Consider the following 27,680-nt stretch of genomic DNA (forward strand, 5'->3'; position numbering starts at 1 on the left):
GCCCCCTGTCCTCCTCCGGCAGCCCCCCGTCCTCCGTCCTCCTCCGGCAGCCCCCCGTCCTCCTCCGGCAACCCCCCATCCTCCGTCCTCCTCCGGCAGCCCCCCGTCCTCCTCCGGCAGCCCCCCCCCGTCCTCCTCCGGCAGCCCCCCGTCCTCCTCCTGATTTCCCAAACTCTTCCTCCTGGCGATCGGCTGCCATGGTAGCCTAAAGTCCCATTGAGACTAGTAGGCCTGCCATGTGTAATTATCTAATTATCTAATAGCAGATGAGAGGCTATTAGAGATCAGCAGTAATATTGCTATACACTAGTATTTCAGTATATTATATTAGCAATCAGTACCCTGGAGGGTCTGAAATTTTTTTAAAAATTGAAAAAAAAGGGAAAATTTTAAAGCAACCCCCTTTCACTAGATCACATATATACACATTATATAGCTGTCACACTGCCCCCCCCACACATTATATACCTGTCACACTGCCCCCCCCACACATTATATACCTGTCACACTGCCCCCCCACACATTATATACCTGTCACACTGGCCCCCCACACATTATATACCTGTCACACTGCCCCCCCCCCACACATTATATACCTGTCACACTGCCCCCCCCACACATTATATACCTGTCACACTGCCCCCCGCACATTATATACCTGTCACACTGCCCCCCCCCACATTATATACCTGTCACACTGCCCCCCCCACATTATATACCTGTCACACTGCCCCCCACACATTATATACCTGTCTCACCCTCCTTGCACTGCTTCTGTATAACTTCACATACACATACCTCGGCATGCATGGCAGCAACCTCTACCCGGGTCTTCAGTAGCTCCTCCCACACAGGCGTCACATGGTCATGACCTCATCGAAGGTCCTTGACAATATTCACTGCAGTTACTGGTTAAGTTATGATCCCTGGAGCCGTGTGTGCTCCGTGTGTATCAGCCAGCAGTTGCATGGCAGATGTGCCGCTGCCGACCCCCCCCCCCCTCCGCGGTTACCGCGGTTACGCTCAGCCGGCCAGTCCGACCCTCGGACCCGGGTCCCGGGACCAGGAGACGGGACTCAGTCTCCTGGCCCGAGACAATGCGGGGAACAACGTGAAAATCTCTTAGCCTCCCGGGGCGGCGGGACTTGCGTTAAAAAACGTGAATGTCCCGCCGAAAGCGGGACGGTTGGGAGGTATGTTATTATTCCAAAATTTCCTTCAGTATAAAAGTGTTGCAAAATGTTTAGTTGAATATTGCCATATGAAGAAACCCAAGACCACAGAGTAAATACACCAGGTCACCTAACAGAATAATTAGTCCTTATATATTTTTTGCATTTATTTTCTAAACTTGTAAAATATTTTTTTTCCAAATAAAAAAAAAAGTTAATTTGCTTTTTAGCACTATATATAGTCATCTATTCACACATCAATTATCTTTTTAGCACATCAAAATACCCCACCTTACAAAGGGAATGCACATTTGCCACACTGAATCTGTTTCAAAACAAATGTCTAAATTCATGACATTGGTTTGATAAACCCATAATCTAAGCACTTAACCAGCGCTTCTCTGGCCACATCTATGATATGTTGTTTTCTAGGATTGTCCTCCTGTTTTCCAATGACTGTTAGTATCTCCAACATCTCAGATTCCACCAGTTTCTTTGCTAGCTCTTTATCTGCCGAGATAAGATTATAGACAACAACAAGTCCTCGATGTTGAATCTGTAGGTCCTCATTTAGACAAAGTCTTTGCAAAATCTCCAACCATTGTGTTGTCTGGGGAGTAAAAAAAATACACATGTAAATTACTAACCAGAATACTTAAACTATATAACATAATCTCTAACTCTATTGAATAGATGATAGAGTAGACAATACATTTGGTCCATTTATTGACTGACTATTTCATAGCACATATTAATTGGCTAGCTTTGCAACAGAAATTTAACACACTTCTGGTCACATTGTTACACTTTAAAGTGTACAAGCCATACTTTCACTGGGAGCCTTTGCTCTGTAGTAGAGGACAGTGTGGGGCCTAATAAAGGCTTCAAGGTCTGTCCCTATGGGTTTTCTTAAAGTAATATATTTCAATACATGAGCTATGCAGTGTATTATACAAGTGATCAATTGATCACATGTTCAAATTAAAATTGTGCAAAAAATAAAATTTTATTAAAAATAATAAATAAAGAATATGAATAAAAAATGTAATATAAGAAAAAGGTTTTGGGTATTGCCACATCTGTTGCAACCTTGTCTATGACTGTAGCACAATATGTGGACCTCACAGTAAAAGTGATTTAAAAAAAAAAAAAAAGGTTTGTGTGTCCTGTATATTTTTTCCCTAAATCCTGGGTATGTTTTGCCCTTAGTGGCCGAGTTCTTTACTTTACTCTGAAAATCAATAAAATGGTTACACATATAAAAAGCTGAGTAAGAAAACTGCCAGAATTTAAGTTCCACCAAATTTAAGGGTTTAAAAATGTCAACTCAATGTGCAAAAAAGAACTTGTGCAGCTAAAATTACTTCAAATGTAAAAAAGTTTATTTGGAGGTAGAGGGGATATGCAGATGGCCCTGTACCAAGGTTTACGTCTTCTGTGGCAAAACAGAGAAACTCCATTTTTTGTGTTAGAAATGGCCTACTGGTTGTACTTACTACTTCTGTCACTTTATGACAAAGCCTCTTCTGGGCACCAGTTAGAACAGCGAGAGCTCCAGCTGCTGCTCTTTGTAGTTTTACCTCATCCTCTTCTCCACAAAGCAATATCACCAATTTCAGTCGATCATTCCCATCAGCCATGAACCTCTCCTGAACCTATTCCAATGGAATACAAGAGTGTTTTTTAGATCCTTGTCATAGTATCATATTATATCATATATAAATTCAGAACAGAAAAACTTAGAGTAACTGTAAAGTTACTTGACAAAAAATACTTTTAGGACAGCTGGCAAGAGCCTTCAACAAAAATTCCAACAATGCCTATATCATGCTTCTGGCTTCCTCCTGCCATGAGATATAGCCTGGTCCTATCAGACCTATCTAAAAAATCCTTTCAGCTTTTTCTAAAGTGGGTTGGACTTCCTGGTTGTGACATCAGCTAAGAGCACTGAGGGTATTCACATGAACATGCACAAACAGCCAGCATATCGGGACACAGAATCAGTGTTACTGTGTGTACAGAGATATAGTGCAGAGCAAGGCAGGGGAGACACCGAGCCGATAGCGCACAGCACTGGATCTCTGTATCATAGTAAAAAATGATCATACAGTAATCTACTACACAAAAAAAGAAAAGATATATTAAAACATGTCCACCTACACCATAAAATACCTACATAGGAATACAAAGATAAATACATGACAACATCACAGTGTATGTGTGAGTATGCTGGATTTTAAAAATGTTGAATTCTCATAAGAGCCAGGATTAACAATAAAGCTTCATTGTAGACACCTGTGATAACTGTTATAGCTATAGAGGTCCGTTTGTAACTAGGGGTCGTTTGTAAGTTGGGTGTTCTTAAACGGGAACCTACCACCACAAATCTACCTATAAAGGTAGATCGGGTGGTAGGTGGATCAATGGGAAGTGAGGATAGCCCTTTTAAGGGCTAATCCTCACGTCCCCACACTTTTTTGTTAACTTTTATTAAACTTGTATGCAAATTTACTTATGCGGCTTATGCATGCGCAGAAGAGCAGGCCCACGCCTGTTTCGGAGCAGTGACCGCGCAGGCGCGGGCCTGCTCTTCTGTGCATGCGAAGACGGCAGGAGCGCCGGACGAGGGCGCGCAGCTACGCGGAGCTGCGCGCCGAAGATGGTGAGTAGAAGGGGAAAAGAGGCTACCGGGGCGTGGAGTAGCCGCCTCGTGTAACCTCAGATGCGGCTACTCCACGCCCCAGTAGCCGCGTAAGTAAATTTGCATACAAGTTTAATAAAAGTTAACAAAAAAGTGTGGGGACGTGAGGATTAGCCCTTAAAAGGGCTATCCTCACGTCCCATTGATCCACCTACCACCCGATCTACCTTTATAGGTAGATTTGTGGTGGTAGGTTCCCATTAAGTAGTGGACCGCCTGTATACAAACATACAGTGAAACCTCTCCTGAAGACCACCTCTCTGAGAGGACTCCTCTCTAAAACAGTTTTTGTTTTTTAAGTTGATGTCTGATTTTTTAGTTTTTGCCATTAGACTTTATGTTAGCTGTCCCCTATCTGCAGACCATCCCTTTCCTGTGCAAAGAAGTTCCTATGTATGTATGTGTGTGTGTGTGTGTATATATATATATATTAGTGCTGTGTATCCCATAATATATGTTTAAGGGGTCAGGTAGTTAGTATAGCCACATGAGTAGTACCATCTACCATGAACACATTCTCTTACCTCTTTATTCACTGTCAGGTTGCACATACATTCAGTGGCAGCTTGTCTGATCTGTTCGTGATTCTCAAACATATAATTTTCTATTTCAGGGAGAGCTTTCTCCTTAATAATTTTTTGCCTATATAAATAAAAATTGCTATGAGAAGATCATAATGTATATGAAGCAATAACACCTTTTTGCTGATGGTGTGTGCTATTTCTTAATGGGGCATCTGTCACCTAAGGGGTCATATATAAGCTAAACAAAATAACCCTGTAGGCAAAGTGCCCTGCATTATAATGCCTATCTTGAGAATTACCCTTTCATTCACAGATTCACAGCGGTTAGACGGCCATTGGGCTAAGTTCACATCTAGTTTTTCACACACTTGTAAAGGACATGTTGAGTGAATTACAATATATGGCGCTGACATATGTTTATACAATAGGATAGGTTGCCCAAAGCCTCCTTCTCCCTCCTGAATTCAGGGGGTGGAATGATCATCAAAAGCAGCCAGTGATTGACTGCTGATATTTAGGATGTTTCCCCAAAAGAACAGTGACATCACTGGGATCCCTCGTCTGCACACACTACGTATTTACATCCTGCTCCCTCTTGCTGAGCAACGTATGCACTCAGCAGAGGCCAGGGGGTGATGCAGTACTGCTGCATCTACTGAATTTATACATCATTCAGCAGGAGAAAGCAGGATGGAAAAAAGCTTGCTTAGGTCAGAGCCCTGACCTAAACCCCATTGTGCATCTATGGAGAGACTTGAAAATGGCTTCCACCAACGTTCACCATCCAACCTGAGGGAACTGGAGAGGATCTAGAAGGAAGAATGGCAGAGGATCCCCAAATCCAGGTGTGATAAACTTGTTGCATCATTCCCAAGAAGACTCCTGGCTGTACTAGCTCAAAAGGTGCTTATATTCAATACTGAGCAAAGGGTCTGAATACTTATGATCCAAAGGATCCTTTATTTAATCCATACCAGTACAAAGATAAAATCCAACAATCGTGTAAAAAGTAGGCAATCCTATACATTTCAGGCCTTTACATGTGGCTCTTTCTCATGTGGCTCTTTCTAATCACTCTTTACTTAACACACATATCTAAATAAAAGACACCTAAATGACACAACTTAGTCATTGAAACACACCCACATTAGAACCCATTCATGTGCAGAATCTACTTCCCCAATCCACAATCACATGACTCATGTCATGTGACACAAATGGGGAGGATCCGGACTGAACAGATCACCACCACTTGATAGGTATCGTATATCTAAAGGCAAAACGTTATTTGGATGAATATTACAGAACAATGTAGGTAAAAAGGGGGGCATATAAAATACTTAATACTACTTTCTTATAGAAAATAGATTGCAATAACGGTCTATGTGGTTTGGCACACAATCACCCGAAAGTCTCTAACTACTGAACAGGTTGCTATTCTACCCTACCCCTACTGGAATATATTCACAAATATTACTCCATATACAGCAGAGGATTACTCTGAATACCTTAATTTGTCACTCTTCCCAGAGAGGTTGGTCAGGCCGAGGAGTGCTTCATAGTTCTGCAAACCATCTTTCTCTGTGTTTAAGAGGCTGACCAGCGGGCGCACCACTTCATACACCTAAGAATTTTGAGCCAGACACAGAGCAACATAAATAGGTGTTCTTTCTGATGGTTTGCTGCAGTGTAAGAGCATACAGTTTGGAGACAGTATTAGGTCTGTGAAGGTTTTTAGTCCCTAAACAGCAATGCTCAGATCCTAAACATCTGAGGACTTGAAACATAATGGCCCAAATTTACTAAAGCCCCTGCGCCAGTTTTCGGTAGGACTTTGGACGTTTTTTTTCAGTGCAAACTGCTTGCACTGGTATTTAAGAAGTGTTTGCAACACATGTATCACATGCAGCACTATTCCTCACTGAACACAAATTTCTGCACTAAACGGGCCGTTCCAGTGCACTGTCAGACAATGCGGCACATTTATCATGCAGTGTCCGACAGAGATGTGTTGCACGCCCTATGTTAAAGGTGCACCAAAAGAAAGTTGGTGGACTCTGCCGGAACAGTGCAGGGGCGCCAGATTTATGAAGAATGGATGCCACAATTCCTGAATCTGGCGCACTCTACACACTTCACAGTTTGCACTATTTTTGATAAATGCGGGCCAATGTATACTAGAAAATTCAACTTTTATCCAAACGTTTTATCAGCCTAAAGATACCTGCACAAGATGTTTGCGATTTCAAAGGTCGCAGCCCAAGTGTCATTCTTGGGTAAGCACTGCTCACGTGTCAATGACAATAATAAAAGACAAGAAAGCAGTAGTACCTATCATATCTTTGGCATGCTGGACTTATCCTGGGGGCAGTGGAATCCACTGCCTTTAGTATGATCTCATTGAAGGACATGGTCTAGTATACGTCTTTTAGTCCTAGTTGTGTGTATGAGCCGTAAGGCCTCTTGCCCATGAGTGAGTTTGATGTGTCAAACTCATAACAAAGTTGCATCGTAAGCTTGCTGGAACGTTTGGGCCGGCTTGTTGGCAAAAGGCTGTGGGCTGATACATTTTACAGATCGCAATATCACATACCCGCTCTCCAGGAAATGCAATGTCAGGGTTTGATACAGCTGCTATCTTAGCCAGACCATGAGCTGCTTTTGTTTTCCCTACTTCTGTACCCTCCAGGGCTAGTGGAATCATGGCCTGTCCAAACAAAGTGCAAACATTATACAGGTGAATAGAAACAGGAATGCAATAGTATCATTAAATAAGGTTATAAAAATAGTCCAACCTATTAATTCTACATTATACATTGTTGAGCCAGAGGAAGGCTCTGCAAGGCTGATGTAACCCTGCGAGACTGAAGTAAATTGGACCAAAGTGGCGTTCAGAATAACTCCCTGGATCAACATAAACTACTTACAAAAAAGCTTTAATCCCAATACAGCAGTATGTAATGAAATTGTAAAATCAATAGTTTTACCTTGCCTCCACCTTGTGCAACAATAAATCCTCTGTCCTTCGGATCTTCACACAATGCTAAGAAAACTCTAAAACAAATATATCCATTATTAAAGCATCTTTGTTTTGCAAAACAAGCTTTGTGTTGCTATTCAGCAAAGGCCGTCTTAAACAGGCTGATGGAGTGAAATCTAAGCACCAAGCACACAAATGCATAGGCCTTCTATAAAGGCTGATACAAACAGCAGCAATAATGGGGTCAACTGAGAAAATTAATTCCAAGCACTTACAAAATGCTGTGCTGATAGATAACTGGATGACATGCTATTAAATAATGCTACATAAATGTTATTGTGAACATTATAACATAAATTCACCTTCCATCTTCTTCTTTAATGGAAACCATACACTTTTAATAAGACTATGTAATATATAGGGGGCTTCCTGGATTCCCCTCTAACAGATGATGCTGAATTTCAGTGACTGTTTCTTATATTCTCATTGAAGTTAGAGTGAGGAGTCTGGCTCCTTACTGCACTCTCCATACTAAATAAATAGCTGAACCCAACATGTATGTGAGTCGGGAAGTTTTGAAGAATAACTATGGGTGGTTTCACATTCATAATTTCACACTGAAGCAATTTTGGCTAATGGACACATACAGATTTTCTCTTCCTGGCTTTAGTATTTTTCCACTGATCCAATGTTGTCAGTGAAACCAAAGAGGACAGAGTTTGAATTTATTTTCCCACTACTCAGTGGAAAAAACTGAAGTTTGAAAAAGCCCATTGAAAAGACTGGTTCAGTAAGGCATCAGTGCCATAATAATGATAATTAATAATTAATTCCTTTAATTATATAGTGCCTACAGATTACATAGCGCTGAAATCACTGTCCCAAATCACTGAAACCAGGAAGGGAAAACCAATCTATATGTGTCAATAAGCCGAAATGCTTCAGTGAAAAAAAACACCAATGTAAATCCCCCCCTAATGCATAATAGTTTAAGGGATACTACCTTGCTAGCTGTTCCTTGGTTTGGTCTGTAAGTATGGCATTGTCTGTTTTTACCATGCAGGTTAAAGCTGAGATGACATCAGCTTTTAGTAGTCTCTTTACACGTTTTGTCACAAAGTCTTTCTTATCCTACAAGCAAAATAAGTACAAGTACTACTTTAGTGGGATGCAACAACAATTCTTTCTTGAAAGGACATCTACCACCAGGATGAAGAATTGTAAACCAAGTTCTTCTTTTACCTTCTTATGCCCTAGTTTAACAAAACAAAGTCTTTCAAAATTGTGCAATTGCAAATTGGAGGGGCTGCAAGCTCCATAGGTGTTAATGGCACACACCAGTTTATAACTCATCATCCTGGTGTTAGATTTCCTTTACAGTAAACTTGTAAGCATACTTTTTATATTGTCACATTTTATTAATGTTGCTATATTGCCTTAGAGTTATAAATTATTCAAATAGAAAGACATTAGTTCACACAACTTGCCTTTGGGTGTTCTTCAGGAACATGCTGCTTAGAAAACTTAGCAAGCTGTACCAGCTCTGGAATGACTTCTTTCACCTCATAGCTGTTTGTACAGTTGACCAGAGTTGTAGCCACAGAGTACAGAATGGTCTTATCACTTGTCTGCGCATAAGTAAAGTTATACAGTTCATAATTCTGTAAATATCTATATGATAATATAAATCAAATTATGTATGAACTTACACACCTTTGACATGTCAAACATGGCTTGCAGAGCTTGCTCATCTTCAACAAATTCATCTTTTACATCAGCATCTAACGTCAGATATGCCAGCCCTTCCACTGCCCACTTCCTAGTCTGTATGTCAATGCTTGGGTTACACAACCACCTTTGATGAAAAACCAATAATTAATACAAAAAAACCACAAATGAAAACAAGAGCAATGTAATGTATACTAAATATACACTCACCGGCCACTTTATTAGGTACACCTGTCCAACTGCTCGTTAACACTTAATTTCTAATCAGCCAATCACATGGCGGCAACTCAGTGCATTTAGGCATGTAGACATGGTCAAAACAATCTCCTGCAGTTCAAACCGAGCATCAGTATGGGGAAGAAAGGTGATTTGAGTGCCTTTGAACGTGGCATGGTTGTTGGTGCCAGAAGGGCTGGTCTGAGTATTTCAGAAACTGCTGATCTACTGGGATTTTCACGCACAACCATCTCTAGGGTTTACAGAGAATGGTCCGAAAAAGAAAAAAACTTCCAGTGAGCGGCAGTTCTGTGGGCGGAAATGCCTTGTTGATGCCAGAGGAGAATGGGCAGACTGGTTCGAGCTGATAGAAAGGCAACAGTGACTCAAATCGCCACCCGTTACAACCAAAGTAGGCAGAAGAGCATCTCTGAACGCACAGTACGTCGAACTTTGAGGCAGATGGGCTACAGCAGCAGAAGACCACACCGGGTGCCACTCCTTTCAGCTTAGAACAGGAAACTGAGGCTACAATTTGCACAAGCTCATCGAAATTGGACAGTAGAAGATTGGAAAAACGTTGCCTGGTCTGATGAGTCTCAATTTCTGCTGCGACATTCGGATGGTAGGGTCAGAATTTGGCGTCAACAACATGAAAGCATGGATCCATCATGCCTTCAGGCTGGTGGTGGTGGTGTCATGGTGTGGGGAATATTTTCTTGGCACTCTTTGAGCCCCTTGGTACCAATTGAGCATCGTTGCAACGCCACAGCCTACCTGAGTATTGTTGCTGACCATGTCCATCACTTTATGACCACAATGTACCCAACATCTGATGGCTACTTTCAGCAGGATAATGTGCCATGTCATAAAGCTGGAATCATCTCAGACTGGTTTCTTGAACATGACAATGAGTTCACTGTACTCAAATGGCCTCCACAGTCACCAGATCTCAATCCAACAGAGCATCTTTGGGATGTGGTGGAACGGGAGATTCGCATCATGGATGTGCAGCCGACAAATCTGCGGCAATGTGTGATGCCATCATGTCAATATGGACCAAAATCTCTGAGGAATGCTTCCAGCACCTTGTTAAATCTATGCCACAAAGAATTGAGGCAGTTCTGAAGGCAAAAGGGGGTCCAACCCGTTACTAGCATGGTGTACCTAATAAAGTGGCCTGTGAGTGTATAGGGATAATGTACAGAAATTATCATCTTTTCAAGCTGCATATTTTCAGGTTTTCTCATTTATAATTATACAATTAATGGGAAACTATTCATTTTAAATATTTACTTACTTTCTGCACTGCTTGGCGAGTTTATCAGTAGATCCTTCTGCAAATTGTCTTAAAGCATAGTCTGTACCTCCAGCTGATCCTAGTTTGCAAAGACCCTGAAATTCATTAAGTAAGTAGTATGATTAAGGCATAATTCCTCCTTTATGTAAGTGTTATATTTACATGATCTGTATTTTCTAAATAAAAAGAACCTAAAAAGAAATTGTAATAGAATGCTCTTGTAATTTCACCTCTGCTAAACAGAATTGGATGTCTTTTAGTGTGGAGATTGGATGCATATTAAATAACAATGCACATTTCTTTTCTTTTTCAGTAGAAGCATTATTTTACTTTATGCTGCTCAGATGTTTCAATATCGGCTATACACAAGTCACTGGTGTGGTTTTTTAAATATTAAAATGTATGACCATGAATGTTTTAAAACATTGTGGAAGGGAAGACAATAGTGAAAAACTAACACCTTCTATATGCAGCAGGTAGCTGGTGGATGAACATTCAGCTGACAACTAAATCTCTTATACACATGTGGGGTCAGCCAAAAGGGCATATATAACTAATGGAGGGAATGCTGCAAGTGTTGCAAACAAAAGGATCAGGCTGTTGTATTCAAAATCCCTAATACTTATCTCCCCCGTGTCTGCTATCAGGGGAAAATGTCATCCTAACCATCAAAAAATGGTGGATTCATGCAATTTTCATCTGTGTAAAGGGCCTTAACAGGGCCATGCACTGCAAAAAAACATACATAGTACATACAAAAGTACTATTGGTACTTTGGTACTATTGCAGTAATGTGCATATTTTTGGTGAGCCCTGCCCCTAAACACCTGTTTGATCCATCAGAAGTCTCCAGTCTCCTGATAAAGCCAACGGAAGTTGTGCTGTCAGGCGATTCTTGATTCTGCCAGACCTGGCACAGAATTCTGCTATTGCCTGCACCAGTTCCTGGCTAAGGCTATATGCATGTGCATGCCTACTTGGCACATAGGTGGTGTAAGAGGGGGGAAAAGACACAAATCCTGGCAGTTTCCTTTACACCTCCATTTCCCAGCACATAACCATTGACTGTGGGCTTGCTGATTGGCAAAAAGGTAAGTGCATATTTATTGCACCTCCATATGGCTTTACTCAATGTTGCACTAGCAGTGGTTACCTATTTTTAAAAAGGCGGAAAAAACCATTGTGATTTTTTTTTATACCAGAAAGCTAAGAAAATTCTGTGATAAATGCCCACTAAAGAGTACATATGCACCAGCATTTTGGAAATACCCTAAAGTTAAAGGAAACCTACCACTTGAAGTGGCAGGTTTCCGATGGCAATACCGAGCACCAGCTCAGGGTGAGCTGGTGCCGGAGCCTATTTTAGTTAGTGTTTTAAACCGCGGTATCGCGGTTTAAAACACTTTTTAAACTTTATGGCCGGCGCAGGCAGGTACGCGCTCGGCGCTTACCATGCGTGCGGCTCTCATTCACTTCCGGGTATTGCCATCGGAAACCTGCCACTTCAAGTGGTAGGTTTCCTTTAAGATCTTGGTCACATGACATGTCTATTGCATGCTCCATATATATGGACGTATAGTTTATACTCACCACCAAGGCACGGATCTTTATTTTCTCGTTCTTTGTTTTCTTGTAAATCTCTTTTAACATTGATACCCCATTAGTTATAATAAATGTGGCACGGCTGAGTTTTGTAGAGGCGTGAATAAGAGCTTCCACTGCAACCAATTGATCTATTTCATTTTCTGACCCAGTCAATGCTACCATCATTTCCATTACTCCCTGCAATCCTAAGAGTTTGTTTCCCAAATCGAAGGGTCCTTGCAAGATTCCTGACACCGTCTGTATAGCATGAAGGTTCTTTTCCATATTTTTTGGGTCAAATTGTCCACTGTGATAAATTTAAGGACATATTATTTATGGTATATGACATATAATGATTTATTTACCTAATAAACTAATAGTTTATTATCATATCATTATCAAAAAATTGTGATTTGGACATATGGTAACTCACGTTATAAACTCCTCACAGATCTGTCTGAAGTTATCTCTCTCTGGATCACAACGCAGATCATCGTAAAGTTTATTAAGAAGGATTGAAGCATTTAACCTGGTATTGAATGTCAAAGGAAGGCAATTTGGTAACTCTGGAATCTGACTTAAGATTTTAAGAATCTTCTTTAAACCTGTTTGAAAGAAACATAATATAAGAGATTTCATTACATCTGAGTGGGCTGTACAATATCCATACATTAACTATACATACTATATATCAGAGGTTTTACCAAATAAGAGGTCGGATCTTCGTATCCTGGGCTCTGCAGTCAGCGTTATTCTTGTGGGGGCCGGCCAACTCTCCCCCTCTATGCCCCTGTCAGCGGGGACCTGTAAGAATAGCCAGCAGCATATATTACGCAATCGCTGCCGGCTTTCTCCGATGCGGCCAATGTCAGTGTGGCCGGCTGGCGCTGTGAATAAGCACACTGGGGCCGCAGCCTCTGTCAGTGTGCCGAGTCCAGTGTGCGCTGTCAAAAAGCATGGCATGTCGCTGTCAGAGAGAGCCGGCAACAATTGTGCAATATATGCGCTGACAGCGGCATAGAGGTGGAGTGTAGGCCGGCCCGCTCATGAATAACGCCGACTGCAGTGCCCAGGAAAAGAGGATATAACCTCTTATTTGGTAAGAGGTCGGATCTATTAAAACATACTTTCCCAACATAATTTGTTTTTAAAAATGGCATAAATAGAAAGGGTCTGGGGAGAGGATTATGGGGGGCATATTTGGTGGGGCTATTTTTGCGAGGTGACTACGCGAGTTTTGTGTCCGACAAGACAGGAAAAACATGCACCTAAAGCAGCATGTGAGTGTTTAGTTGGAGTTTGTGCCATAATTATTACTGACATGCACCAAAATTCTGTCAGCACTGCAATTTTGCAGCATGAAAAAAGTGCACCCAAAAAATGCAGAGCAGTGCAGGGTCCATCAGATTAATATAGACACACTCGGAACACTCCACAGGCAAAATGCACGTAGTACAGACTGCACTAGTATTGATAAATGTGGGCAAAGATGTCCAGGGGCAGAGACAGAAGTGCTGGGCTTAGTGCAAAATATGTACCAAACTACCCAACTATATTGTATTGTTTATATTAGTGGTCCTTCATATAAGCAAGAGAAGAGTGAAGGCCGCTTCAAGGCCCTTGGGCTTGGTTGCAACTGCATCTCCACCAACACCTCAAATTACGCCCATGACCAAGTGGACAATGTGCAAAAGGAGGCTGCAAGTTTAATCCTCTTCCTGAGATCCTGAAAACCTTTAAAATTACACATTTTTAAATTATAACGATGGCTCAGAAGGCACTGTCACCTGTGTCAATCACAAAGAGAGTCTTGGTGTTATCCTTATTCTTCAGGTCACTTCGAGGGATATTCTTATTAAGCAGGTTTAGAGCTTGATCTCTGCCATGTCCAGAAACCATCTTACTAACAAGCATGTCCAACAAATGTGTGGTGATCATCTTTAGGTCTTTCTTTGTATCTATTTAAAAAAATACAAGTGTTCACTATTTTAGTACAGGTATAGCTCAAGCATTTAATTATCATATCTAGAGGAACTTTCTTTCAAATATGGTAAGATTACATTTACATTTTTTTAACAAAAAGTGTAGCAGAATATTAAAGTTGTTTACAAAATAAAACAATAAAATGCATAGTCCAATAATTTGTCTGGTTTACAAAAAAATAGTTGTTTACCACAAATGTTTCTCTTTTTATAATATACTAGCTGTAGTGTTGTCTGTTATATCAAATAACTGCTCTTAGCTATAACAAAATAAAAGGGGTTACCAAAAATATTTCATATGTATCTCTCTGACTATTTCTCTCTGACTGTCTCTGTCTGTCTTTGACTGTCTCTCTCTGTCTGTCTTTGACTGTCTTTAACTGTCTCTCTCACTGCCTCTCTCTATTTATCTTCGACTGTCTCTCTCCGTCTGTCTTTGTCTCTCTCTGTTTGTCATTGACAGTCTCTCTGTCTATTTTTGACTATCTCTGTACAGTAAATTCTTACCTCAGTAGAATATAAACTACATTCTTATGCTTTCTACAACACTAAGACTTTCATTGCTAGATGACCTCTCTTTAGAAACCCTTTAATGTATGTAAAATGCCCTGAAACATATATTATTTATGCATGCAAAAAGTTATCAAGTGATGAACATATACCTAATACAAGAGCCTCCTCCTTGCCATGTTCTTTCCGATCCTCTTTGGTAAGTGAGTCCACAATATTCTGCAGAAGATTACATGTTGCCAGTGCAATTTCTTCATTGTCAATAGCCATTATACGACAGATCCGGTCTAAATCCACCATGTGTAGGATAGCAGTTGCCTGTGTAAAATAAATGATTATATGAATTACAAACATATGTAAAACGTAACCTGTGTAAACAAATATGACTAAGGCCTAAACAAATGTCAGCAATTGTAGTTTGTCGCCAAAGAACCATTGCCGTTTCTATATATGAAACTGGATGATGGACTAATACTCATAATTTACATACAAAAACTAACATATCCATTTAGGAATGTGTGGGTAGAGGCAGCACTACATAAAGAAAGAAGGGTACAAAAAGTTCTTACCCTCTGGAAACCATTATACTTTCACAGAGAATCATAACAAAACTACAAACATGTTTCCAATATACGAACCGGTATTTAGAAGATCAAAAAAATCCATATTAGCCTCTCTTAAGTGCTAATATTTCTAGTATCTGTATCCACTGATGGTATTTCAATCGCCAGGATCCTGTGGACCTCCATCCCCCTCCCACTTACCTTACTTTCTTTACACCCCTCCCCTCCTATTGTTTAACACAAAGATCTCCAAACATCGGCAACTAAACTGACTTATGGACTTTTTCCACAATGGAAATTAAGGTCAAAGAACTGTACTTATTTACCTCAGCCATGCCTCCACAAGGACACTTACAACAACCTAACACAACTGTTATGAAAGACTGGTTCACCTCAGCATTTTTTCCCACAGACATGCGACATAACTCACCCTTCTTCCCCTCTCCTACCCACCTCTCTTGCCCCTCTTCTTTATCCTGGTTTGACTTACATGTCTTGTTGGTATTAACCCTTATTTGTTTGTTTATGTACTTGAAATTAATATTCAAATAAAAATATTTATGTCCTGAGGTTGATTATTAGGTTAATTATTATTATCTCACAGCAGTCAGTGGAGTTCAGGGACAGAACTGTTTAAATAATGGATAAAGGGCAGGAAAAGTGGTACACAAGAATACTAAATAGCACCCAAATGTCTCACCACTTTTTACCATTTCACAGCACACAACAATTTAAAAAAAAATGATCAAAAAGTCTACAGTTCCCAAAATGGTAGCCTTGAAAATCTCAGCTCATCATGAAAAAATAACAGCTTTCACAGGTCCGTAACCCCTTAACATCGAGGCCCTTTTTTGTTTTTTTTTGTTTCCATTTTCATTTGCGGTTTCACCTTCAAAAACTTTTGCCAGAGGCATTTACATGGTTAACACCCGTGATCGGTGCCAGCACCGACCGCTGGTGTTACCTGTGGGTGTTGCAATAAGCCCTATCCATAAAGTGGCAGAAGATGACCTACTATAACAACACACGCTGGTAAGGGATTACATCTATTAAAGCCCAATAAATTTGGTATCATACTGACCCAAAGAATAAAGGGGAGGTGTCATTTGGGTCACAAGCCCCCAAGAAAACGGAGTAAATGCGTTTTTTTAAATCAATTTCACTGCATTTGGAGATTTATTCCAGCTTCCCACTACATAGTATGGAATATTAAATGCTACCACTATGAAGTACAAATTGTCACTGATCTAAATTATGAGAAAGTTCCTAATAATTACAAATAATAGCGTAGGGTCTAGAAATACCAGAATAACCTTCATGCTACTTAATGTCATAATAATATATTACATGGCAGGCCTCTGCAGTTCCCATGTCCTAAACTATTACCACGTGCATCATCATGCCTAGTATGTATGCGTGCGGGATATTATGAGGGCAAAATTGGAATTAAAACCAAGATTATAGGATGCCCACAGGGCAATATATTAACCGAGAAAGATTCTAAGGCATAAAAAGTTGGTGTACAACTTCTAGCAATAAAAGGCAATTATCATATGCCAGGCCTCATGGTGTATTGAAGCAGGGGGCTGGTCAGTGAATGTTAGAATCTATTTAGTTGAAGGTCTCCGTCTAAAAATTATCATTCATTGGATCCCGGATGGACAGTTTCATTGGGCATTTCTGATTCCCTAAGGGCCAGACTTCTGTTTTCTTTATCCCTTTTTATTTTACCAAACTGTTATTTTTTGCATTGTATGTCTATGTCTGTTTAATTTCTCACCTGTTATGTATAATAACCCTTTTAATTGTAAACCCTATCCTTTTGATTAAACTTCCATTTAATAAGAGCTTTCTTGTGTTCTAAAGATTCCAATGAAGGAGACGTTACCTACATTGATTGCCTAATTTGTGACTGTAATATAGTATTGGTGCATAACATATCCTAGGTTTCTCATCAGCCTATATATGACGAGTGGGGGCATCTAAGAGCGTTCAGGTTCTTGGAGGGCAGAGAGCTGTCAGAGCATGGTTCAGTGAGATGGGGCAGGCTCCCTTCCTGAACCTAAGTCAGCTCCAGTCAGTGGGCTCTTGTTGATGGCTTGTGAATTTCTGAAGTTGGGGAACGAAAAATGAATTATCATCTGCACTATTGATTTGTCGAAAGTTTACTTTTGCTTTATAATTGAGGTTTGCACTTTAATATCTTATGGCACCTAGGATACAATAAATAGAAGAGACTTACTCTTGCTCTATGCCCAGTACACATTCCAGACATAGTTCTCACTGCTGCAAGAATCAGCTCTGGATCTTTAGTTGCCACTAACTGCAGGAGAAGATTTACTCCATTGTTTTGGAAAATCCGTTCAGCACCTGCTTCCTCTCTGCCCAGAACTATCAGATTGTTGGCTGCCTGAAGAAAAAAAAAGGATAAATACTCATGAAAAGATGTTAGGTTTTTGACTGTAGACATCAGTGATGATAATCCTATTTCCGCTTCAGACATCAGTTGACACATTTTCAATACACAGGTGCAATGGTTATGTTCATAGATAAAAGCTATTCTTACAACCTTTTTTTCCGAACTATGATGACACATATTCAGGCAAAGGATCCATCATTCTACTGTCTTTCATCTAAAACTGTTTCTATTTGTCCACTCACTGTGGAAACTGTTTTCCCACATTTCCAGGAAGTTGACATTAGCCCGTGCTACATCTACAGAAATGATGCAGGAGTATTGATGCCATGCTTACTAAAAAACTAAACATAGACCAATTCAGAATTTGGGTAGAATAAATTTTTCAGGGAACTTTGTTTTCTCTTCTGGCTACAAATGGTTATACAGATGGCTATATAGGTGGCTACAGTTGGTACACTCCATGCCATGCAAAGGTTTCTATATGTACACAGTTATTATACCTCAAAAGCAATGGTGCTATGGAAAATGATGTCTCTACATAAGACATCTGAATGATGTTTGTTTATATGCAATCCAATGAAAAATTCTCAGGGGCAATAAGGCCCCTTGCAACCTCTATAAATATCAATTCTGTGGTATTACATGAGGCCTGTAACAGTATGAATTTAGAAACCCAAACTTTTAAAACAAGATGATTACTTTTTCTCACCTTTTCCCTTTTTTCTTTTTCAGTATTTGGGTCTAGTAGAAGTTCAAACATCTTTTGAACCCGTGAGTCAGTAGAAAATTGAACATGAAGCTGTGAAAGATAAACATGGTGGAAATGCTTAGAGAGAATGCACATTATGATACAAGATCAGCACAAAATAATATTACATGCATGGTAGAGTCTTATGCACATGGTAATGCCAGGTGAATTATACAGTACAGCAGTACCCGGAGAATAGGTCAATACATAGAAAATTCTAAAGATTATGCTTGCTGTTGGATTCATAAAGGAACAAGTGTAATACAATATGCTGCTATATGAATAATAAATACTTTCATTGATGCTTTGATTTGGGTTTATTTTGTTCATTATTTTGTTAATATTAATATTAATCTGCTGTTATTTCTTTATTGAGCCCCTTCACGACCAGCTGTTTAATTATACTCAGCTAATGATATATTAGTCAATAGGTATATATGGGTCTTTCCTGAATTAACATACATGCTTGAGCTGTAACTGATGGAATTGGAGGTGACGTAGATACTGTGGGGGCATTTATCAGGGCTTTTACACCAGAAAACTGGAGTGGAAGCCCCGAAATGATCACAATTCCTTTTTAGCCACCAGGCTTTGCAATTAGTATCCCCTTTACGCCAGCTCCAACCGAAAGGGACATGGAGGGTCGTAAAGGTGGGTGTGGCCGGCAGCTGGTAGGACCTGGCGTACAAATATAAGCTGCATGACAGCTTTGTCTGATACATCAAGAGGCCTAAGTCTCATGATGTATCCGTAGGGGTAGGGATTTCATTATAAATCATCATAAATCTCCCCCATAGATGCCATTCTCAATAGCAACCACAGTATCTCTATTGTTTACAAGAGGCAGGGGTTTTCTCTTTAATAATAATTCTTTATTTATATAGCGCACACAGATTATGCAGCGCTGCACAGAGCGTGTCAGATTGGTCCCTATTCCCATGGGGCTCACAATCTAAGAAACCTACCAGTATGTTTTGGAGTGTGGGAGGAAACCAGAGGAACCGGAGGAAACCCACGCAAAGACAGAGATAATATATAAACTCTTTGCAGATGTTGACCTGGATGGGACTTGAACCCAGGATACCAGGGCTAAAGGCTGTAGTGCTAACCACTTTCAATACTTACATTTTAAATAGTAAAATAATCTGAAATATTGAAGCACAAAACACCAAAAAACAATGTCGTGATTCTGCATAAATTCACAATCTTCATAGGAAAACAGTTTAACATAACATTTTGGAAAATCCCCAGGGCTTGCCTCCAATGCCTGTGGTCTACTAATGTAGCTTCTCATTTAGACTAACCTTTTGATGGATATCAGCCCCTAATCTGTGTAGAGTTTCTTGGAATGTTTGATTCTTTGGCTCAAGTGTTGCACATCTTTGAACATCTTTAAATGCTTGGTCCAGTTTCCCTAGTTTCTCCAAGGCTTGACAGCGTCTGAACAGAGCTTTTATGTCTTTTGCATCTACATCAATAGCTGAAATGAAAACAAAATATTTGGTAGGTTGCTTTTATGTGGCCCTACTAAAATTGTGGCAAATCTTTGTTGATGTTGTCTTATTAATTGTGTGGGCTGGGAAACAATAGGTGGTAGACAGTGATAGAGAGAGGATCAGGATGTCATATCACAAATGGGGAAAGATGTATCCTAATAAAAGAATGTAGTAAAATTTTGGTACAGGAATTCAGTACACAGACCGTATTATAGACAGGCCGTATCATGTTATACATTCTGATTGGATTTGATAGGTTAAAATAAGTCACGTAAATGGTCTACATACCTTTGGAGGCATCTGAGGCTGCTTGAACATAGTTCTCCTATGAAAATATGAAAAACATAACAGGTAGTTATGTCTGTTATTAAATCTTTCCTCTATACAATGTGCACACATTATCGTTTCATATTTAAAAAACTAGTTTTTTTGTACATCCAAAAACCCATCCTGATGTTTACATTATTTTCATTACACATAATACAATAAGACAATTGGTTACAGATTTGTGTTGCCTTTTCTCTGTTCCTTTCTTCTGCTGTTCATTTAGCAGTATATATGAAGTCAAGTACACAACATAGATAGGAAAGGAGGCTAAAACTTTTAAAAACTTGGGAATATTAGCCTTGATTCCGCTCTCTAAGATAAGACTATCTAGTGATTGTCTTTAAAGAGTTAAGGAATTAGAAACATTATCAGGTTCCTCTCAGCTGTCAGTGGACAGGACAAAAAGCTGATTCAGACCAACTGCTTAAAATAATGAAGAAAAGCAGGAATAACAGGGAACCCAAACCTATTTCTTTAATAGAGTATATTACCGGTATTATCTGCACTATTAGTTTATGCAGTCTGGTTATTCTTTAATTTATTTTCTCAAAGGATGGAAGAATGGAAGGTATTCCAGAGGTTATCTTTCTATAAGAAGCTTGTTGAAAAACTAATCACAGTATTGCGCTACTGGCCAAAATATGATTTCAGAAAAAAATTAAAATGGGATGTCTGTATACAGATGTGCCAAATACTCAAGAGCAAGAAACCGTTTTTTGTAGACATTGATGACCCTAACTAATAGCTGAAGATCAAAAAGGAAGCCTCATTAAGAACTCCCTAATTAGTTATTGAACTATAATACTCATTATTGCCTACAAGTGTGTTTACTCGCAACAAGAGAAATTGCTTTATTTTAGGCATATATTGTGCAGATTTTTTTGTACTAATTTACAAAATGTACTTTTTATTTAAAGGGAACCTGTCACCAGGGACCTCATTTTTCACTAAAGACAGATTGTAAAAGCCCATGACACCTGCAGTGCACATCTGCCTTTCTGCCTTTTCTAAGCATTTGCATTACAATATAATTGTGTGTTATAACTTACTGTTGCTCCATGACAAAATCCTGGGGTAGTCACAGGGGCTGGACTTTGGTTTGCATGCATTTCAAAAAACAACATGTGACCTGTTTGAGCTGCAGGTTGTCTCCATGTTTGTGCTCCTGTATGGCTTGTCCCTCCCCCACTGATGTCAGGCTGACCAGGCTGTAACCTCTGAGAACCAGCAGGAGGTGGAGCTATACAGGAGCACAAAGGAGGGGGGCCAAGCTCTGAGGAGTGGGTAACAGACAAGTCACATGTTGTTTTTTGAAATGCATCCAAACCAAAGTCCAGCCCCTGTGACTACCCCAGGATTTTGTCATGGAGCAACAGTAAGTTATAACACACAATTATATAGTAATGCAAATGCTTAGAAAAGGCAGAAAGGCAGATTTGCACTGCAGGTGTAATAAGCTTCTCCAACCTGTCTTTAGTGAAAATGAGGTCCCTGGTGACAGGTTCCCTTTAAATTTACTACCAATAGCTAAAAACATTCTTCTTAAGGATTTTACCTTTTTAAGGTGGCAAGCTGCTCGATTTCGATACAGAACAGCCAACATTTTCTTATCTTTTAAAAGCTTTATGGCTTTGTTGTAACAGTCAATGGCTTGGTCATAATCATTGGCCTTGAAATATTTGTTTCCATCCTCCTTAAGCTGTATTGGGTCCTCCATCTGTAGAAAGAAAACAAGGCCACATCAAAATGTAATATTACCCTTACCTTATGAATAATTGTGGCTTAAAGGGAACCTGTCACCAGGAGAGCCATTTTTAGCACTCCCCCAGTCCCCACAGAGCATAGTACATACACTGCCAAATTGTTTTTGTTTTAAAAATTGGTTTTACAGAAAAAAGATATGTTATATTGTATCTTTCATTAGCTTCTGCTGTGTGACTAGGCAGTTGCCTTTTGGGAGGGTCTGGAAAGGAGCAGTTCCCCCTCACCCTTGGGGAACAGCTACTCCATGTGACCTTTTCAAATATATGAAAACACCCATCACATGGCTTAGCGACGCCCCCTGCTCCTCTACAGCCAATCCCGGTCACATGTTTCCCAAGGGTGGTGAGGAACTGCTCCTTTCCAGCCCCTGCTATTGGGCAACTGCCTAGTCACACAGCAGATGCTAATGAAAGGTACAATATAACATATCTTTTTTTCTGTAAATACAAAAACACTTTGGCAGTGTATGTACTATGCTCTGTGGGGACTGGGGGAGTGCTAAAAATGGGTCTCCTGGTGACAGGTTCCCTTTAAAGGAAATCTGTTAAGAAAGCATGATAAACCAAGTGAATCCAGCTTCCAATCATAGCAAAAAAATATATATTGTTAAAAGTCCACTTCATTTAGAAAAACAATGATAAAAACATCAATATACATGATTAGACTATGAAATAATGGACGTCTATTGATGTTTATATCATGGTTTTTCTAAATGAAAAAGTATATTTAACAATATATTTTCCCGCTACAATTGGCATCTGGATTCACCTATTTTCTTGCTTGGATTTCTCACTGGTTCCCTAACTCAGATGTCCGTGCATCCATGTATCAGCCATTTATCACGGAGGTGAGCTGAACTGAAAAAAACTTTTTTCTTTTTATGATAAACCGTGGACACTTACACATACAGTAGATCCAGGCACTGTGACTGTGGAAATCCAAAAAGTTTAATGCTTTTCACAGAAACCAATGGCCTATCCATGCAAAGAAGTTCAATTTAACAGTATTGGTAACCTGAGAAGATTTTGAAGTTTTGAGATAGAGCCCTGTGAAGTTACATTATTGGCAACTTTTAGATGCAAAGACATCAATGTAGCATGTCCGTGGTGTCTGTTTGTAAAGTCTGCACATAGGCTGATGCACAAGGCGTTTCATGAACCAAGGCCACATAAACGATTGTACAGTAAAGTGAGTTAGGATTCATTTTATGTGTGGACATTTATCGTTCAGCAGTTTTAATTAAAAAAAGTGTTATGTAGCAGACATGAAAATCTGTGTTATCTTTTCTTTGTGCTTGTTAGTAGCAGCAGGACTGTGAAAAAACATTTATATTCCAGGATTGTAGCTGGATTCGGAACACTTTGATGCCCTTATGTGTGGACATTTATCTGCATACGTCAGCAGTTTTAACCAAAAAAGTGTTAGGTAGCAGACATAAATATCCGTGTTAACTTTTCTTCGTGTGTGTTAGTAGCAGCAGAACTGTGAAAATCCTTTTATATTCAAGGATTGTAGCTGTACTTGGAACACTTTGATGTACAAGTGTGTGATACCTCTTTACTGTACACAGCACAGCCTCTCCCATCTCCTCTGAATAAGGCTACATGCACACAAATGTTGTTTATGTCTGCGTGCTATCCATGAAAGAGTTTTCACGTGATTCATGTGGAGGCTGTAGCTGAGTAGTCCTGTTCCTGCCTGTGTTTGTTTCTCGGGCCTTCCCATAGATAGGTGAAAAATAGCTATGCCACATGGATGTCCTCCATTTTTTGCAGCCCAAAAACAAAACACTTTTCCTGCTCTGAAGCCTAAGAGAAGCAGCAGGTTTCTGTTAGTAACTACAGCAGTTACTCAGGGGGAGGTACTGTGTAAATCTCACATATCATTGTACCAAAGTCCAGCTACAATACTGAAATATAAATGCATTTTCACTGTCCTGCTGCTACTTTCAACACATACAAAAAATTGCACCCAAATTCATAATATTTTTGACACACTGGGGCACATTTATTTACCCGGTCCTGTCGCGATCCCCGATCCGGACTGTCTGTTGAGGATGAAGTCTGCCACGATTCCCCAAGATCGTGTGCCCGATATCCTGCATGTGTCGCTTCCCCGCTCAGGTCTGCCAGAGTTCACCTTTTCTTCCCGGTGTATGTGAGTGCATGTCTTACGACACAATTTGAATTTTAAATCCCGCACTTAGTCCGAATCAGTCAGGTTGTCTGGCGGCCATGCCCCCCGATTTTTGTCGCATGAAAGTTGCCATGATTTAGCCAAAATCCAATCAGGGGCGCCAAATAGCTCTGTTAAATGTGGTGCCAATTGCAACATAATTCTACTCAGTTGTCTCATACTGCTGAGTGGTAGAGCTGCTTAATTATGCCCTAGTAATACAGCAGAATATTTACTGCATAATTAGTCATGTTTTCCTTTTTGGAATCAGGGGAAGCTCTGTAGTATGTCCTAGTGCCATGTCTACCATGCTGGCAGTTATCCGGTTTTTCTGTATATTTAATTAATATTTTTCAGTGGCAAGATACATAAACACTGGAGGGAAACAGATGCTAAAAATGGTCCCATTCTCTCAGTTATCTCCATGTGCTGCATCGCACAAGGTGCTAAGGATGCTGGACTGGTAAACATCATCAGTTGTGTCCAGTTAAAAAAGTTCCAGAAACAAGGTACATACAGTATGTGAAAATAGCCTTAGCCATACCTCCCAACATTTGGGAAAAGGAAAGAGGGACAAAATGGCGGCACGCGTAGCGTGCCGCGGCGATCCCCCTAAGCCACACCCCCAATCACTCCCTGGCCACGCCCCAAATTTTAGCCATATTAAAAATAATAAAAATCATAATTTAAAAAAAAAAAAAATAAAAATATTATCCTCATTGGGATTTGAACCCAGAACCTGCAGTGTCCATGTACAATAATAACACAGCGCCTCAACCCACTGAGCTATAACCTCAGTGATTAACAAGTGGAGAATTTTGGTAACTAAGAACTATATACTGCCTTGGTATATAGGGAGGGATCTTCTCAGATTATTGTAATTATTGAGACTATTATTATTATTATTATTATTATTATTATTATTGAGATGATTATTATTATTTTTACCATTATTAATAATCATCTCCATAATAATAAAATTTATAATAATAATAATAGTCTCAATAATTACAATAATAATCTCTGAGAAGATCCCTCACTATATATCAGTGCATTAGTCTGTATCACAATGTAACACTGGCTGATAACATGTCTTACTTACCAGAAATCCTCAGCTCTGTATCACTGGGCTTATAGCTCAGTTAGTTAGGCTCCTGTCTATGGTGCAGAGGGTCCCAGGTTCGAATCTCAGCCTGGGCAAAACTTTATTTAATTTAATTATATAAAGAGCTTGTGTCTGGGGAAGACCTGGAGACCATATATGGACAGATTGAGATCTGAGCTGATGACGTAGTCCCTGCTCTCTCCACTAAGCCGACACTTCTCTGAAAAGGATTCCCTGCCCGATGTCTGCTCTGGAGAACCCTAGGAGATGCAGTGACCATATATGGACAGATCTGAAGCTGATGACGTGGTCCCTGCTCTGCGCTAAGCCCGACACTTCTCTGAAAAGGATTCCCTCCCGATGTCTGTAGAAGCCATTCTGTACTGTGAGTTCAGACTTTCAAAGTATTTACTATGCGGACACAGCAGCGGGACACAGCGGGACCTGGGGGGAGAATCCGTGACAATATCATAGCTGCCCGTGACGCGGGGCAGGGGTACGAAAAACGGGAAAGTCCCGTCAAAATCGGGACGGTTGGGAGCTATGCCTTAGCATATACATTAACTGTACAATACATAGGAAATGCTAATACATAATATAACCAACTGTCTGATGGATAATTTATCATTGCAAATGACATATAATTGTAATTTATGACGCTACCTATCACTATTACTTATGTCCATAATGCATATTTGGTTTTTAAAAGACATGCTGATATCAGTGGTCTGGGGGGTCTGCTAAGTGTATGTCCCACCACACATGTGTCTCCACAAACACAAGTGTCTATTCAGCTGACTCAGTACTGACCATATATGGAAACTGAACTGGTCACTTTGGACCATGTGTCATGGCCACCTGTTTTACTAAGAGCTTGTAACACACAAATGTCTTTCTGCTTGCTGTTTATATACCTGATGTAAGAATGAATTAAGCATTATAGGAAACAAAATGGTTTAGGAAGGAAGCAGGGTAATATTGATCTATGGCTTCTAGCCATACTGGGTAATTTCTATGTGAAATGAACATTTTACCTGACAGGAAATCATTAAAGAATATCAAGCCGGTCAATATAATATAAAACAGTTTTATGTCCCTGCCCTAATCTAGGGTTTCATCACAGGCTCTCAATATAATATAGGGAAGTGCATTATTCAGGTGCAAATGTCGGTCGCACTATAGTATATCATGCAGCTAATATTCAATGGCAAGCTCTGTGCAGCGCTACGTAATCTGTGTGCACTATATAAATAAAGGAATTATTATAAAAAAGGGAATTATAATTAAAATATATTCATATTGCATTAAAATATTGGCATTAGCAACGTCCAATGTAAAATAAATAAGTAGTTGAGTACATTACATATGCTCATCTTAATTGTATGAGAGATAGATATGAGACGGCTAAATAAAATAATAATAAAAACCTTCACACAGTAACCGCAGTGTATGAACTTACCTTTGCAGGCATATGTAACAGGGGACTTCTCTGCACTTCGCTTTCTTCAGTATATTCTACAGACAGATTTTGCCCTCTGTGTTATATATAGATCTGAATGAAATGGTCCAGTTCTTTGGAATGTGGGCATGTCAGACTGGCACAGGGAGGTTTGCCTGGTAAAGAATTATCTTAACTATAAACCAATAAGATGCAAATTGCTTTAATATTAGACTAAAGATAAAGAAATAAAGAATAAGTCCTTGTTGTATTCATTTTGAGGATTTAATATAATGGAAAGTTGTAAGCTTTTTGTGTAGTAGAAGACCCCCCTGCCCGAGTGGACAATCCCACCTGCCCTGCCATTTATGGAGGTGACTGAAAGCTGACCACAGTGACAGCAGAAGGAATGGAGCTGATATAGTGGGAGATGATCCAGAGCAGCTGTCACTGCTGGAAGTGGCTAGCAGCTTCTGGAAAGTGAAGTGTACCCATGTCACTGGGTCACACTGATCCACTCCTAGTTTTCTTTGTCCTCTGTTGTGACAAAGTATTTGTGATTCATTAAAACTGATCATGCCATAGCTGGCAAATTACTATGCCCCAGGTGTTTAAAGATGTGGAATGCCTGTGAAGCAGAATGTGTTAGCCAGGGTGGTAGATAGGTAATTTTAGTGGTTTGACAGAGAGTAAAGTTCACACTAGGGTCCTTTAACTCTGTTGCTTACCTCCAATAATACCTCCATATCAGTTAAAATTCCCATTGACGTCAAAGTAAATTTTATGTAATCCGTTATGGTCAGTTTGGCATGGATCCGTTATCCAGGCATTTTTTTCAAACGGAGGAAAAGTACTGCACTCTCCAACACTTTTTCCATCCAAAAAACGCACGGATAATGGATCCATGCCAAACTGATCATAACGTATGACATAAGGGAAGGAACAATA

The 27,680-nt window shown here is 39.9% G+C and overlaps 1 protein-coding gene across 1 annotated transcript; it reads right to left on the minus strand.

Annotated features, from left to right (window-relative positions):
- Nucleotides 1-1,314: 1,314 nt before the first annotated feature.
- Nucleotides 1,315-26,897, minus strand: UNC45B (unc-45 myosin chaperone B). The gene is made up of 20 exons (XM_072136395.1): nt 26,754-26,897; nt 21,806-21,967; nt 20,212-20,248; nt 19,732-19,907; nt 18,389-18,478; nt 17,503-17,670; nt 14,850-15,015; nt 13,993-14,163; nt 12,639-12,810; nt 12,212-12,512; nt 10,622-10,716; nt 9,091-9,232; nt 8,865-9,005; nt 8,381-8,508; nt 7,385-7,451; nt 6,991-7,104; nt 5,906-6,021; nt 4,398-4,515; nt 2,669-2,827; nt 1,315-1,782 (listed from the first exon to the last, which is right to left on the minus strand). Exons 1-20 carry the CDS (start codon nt 26,763-26,765, stop codon nt 1,522-1,524), a joined length of 2,796 nt encoding a protein of 931 aa, XP_071992496.1. The 5' UTR covers nt 26,766-26,897; the 3' UTR covers nt 1,315-1,521.
- Nucleotides 26,898-27,680: the final 783 nt, after the last annotated feature.

This window comes from Engystomops pustulosus, chromosome 2 (assembly GCF_040894005.1).
Source record: "Engystomops pustulosus chromosome 2, aEngPut4.maternal, whole genome shotgun sequence".
Classification (NCBI taxonomy): Eukaryota; Metazoa; Chordata; class Amphibia; order Anura; family Leptodactylidae; genus Engystomops; species Engystomops pustulosus.

What these genes read in the sequence shown, in the direction of transcription:
- UNC45B (XM_072136395.1), bottom strand. An exon ending in GGAGGAGGCTCTTGTATTAG is followed by an intron (nt 14,164 to 14,849) that starts GTATATGTTCAT and finishes TTTTTTAAATAG; the next exon opens with ATACAAAGAAAGACCTAAAG. An exon ending in CCATGTTTGACATGTCAAAG is followed by an intron (nt 9,006 to 9,090) that starts GTGTGTAAGTTC and finishes ACTTATGCGCAG; the next exon opens with ACAAGTGATAAGACCATTCT.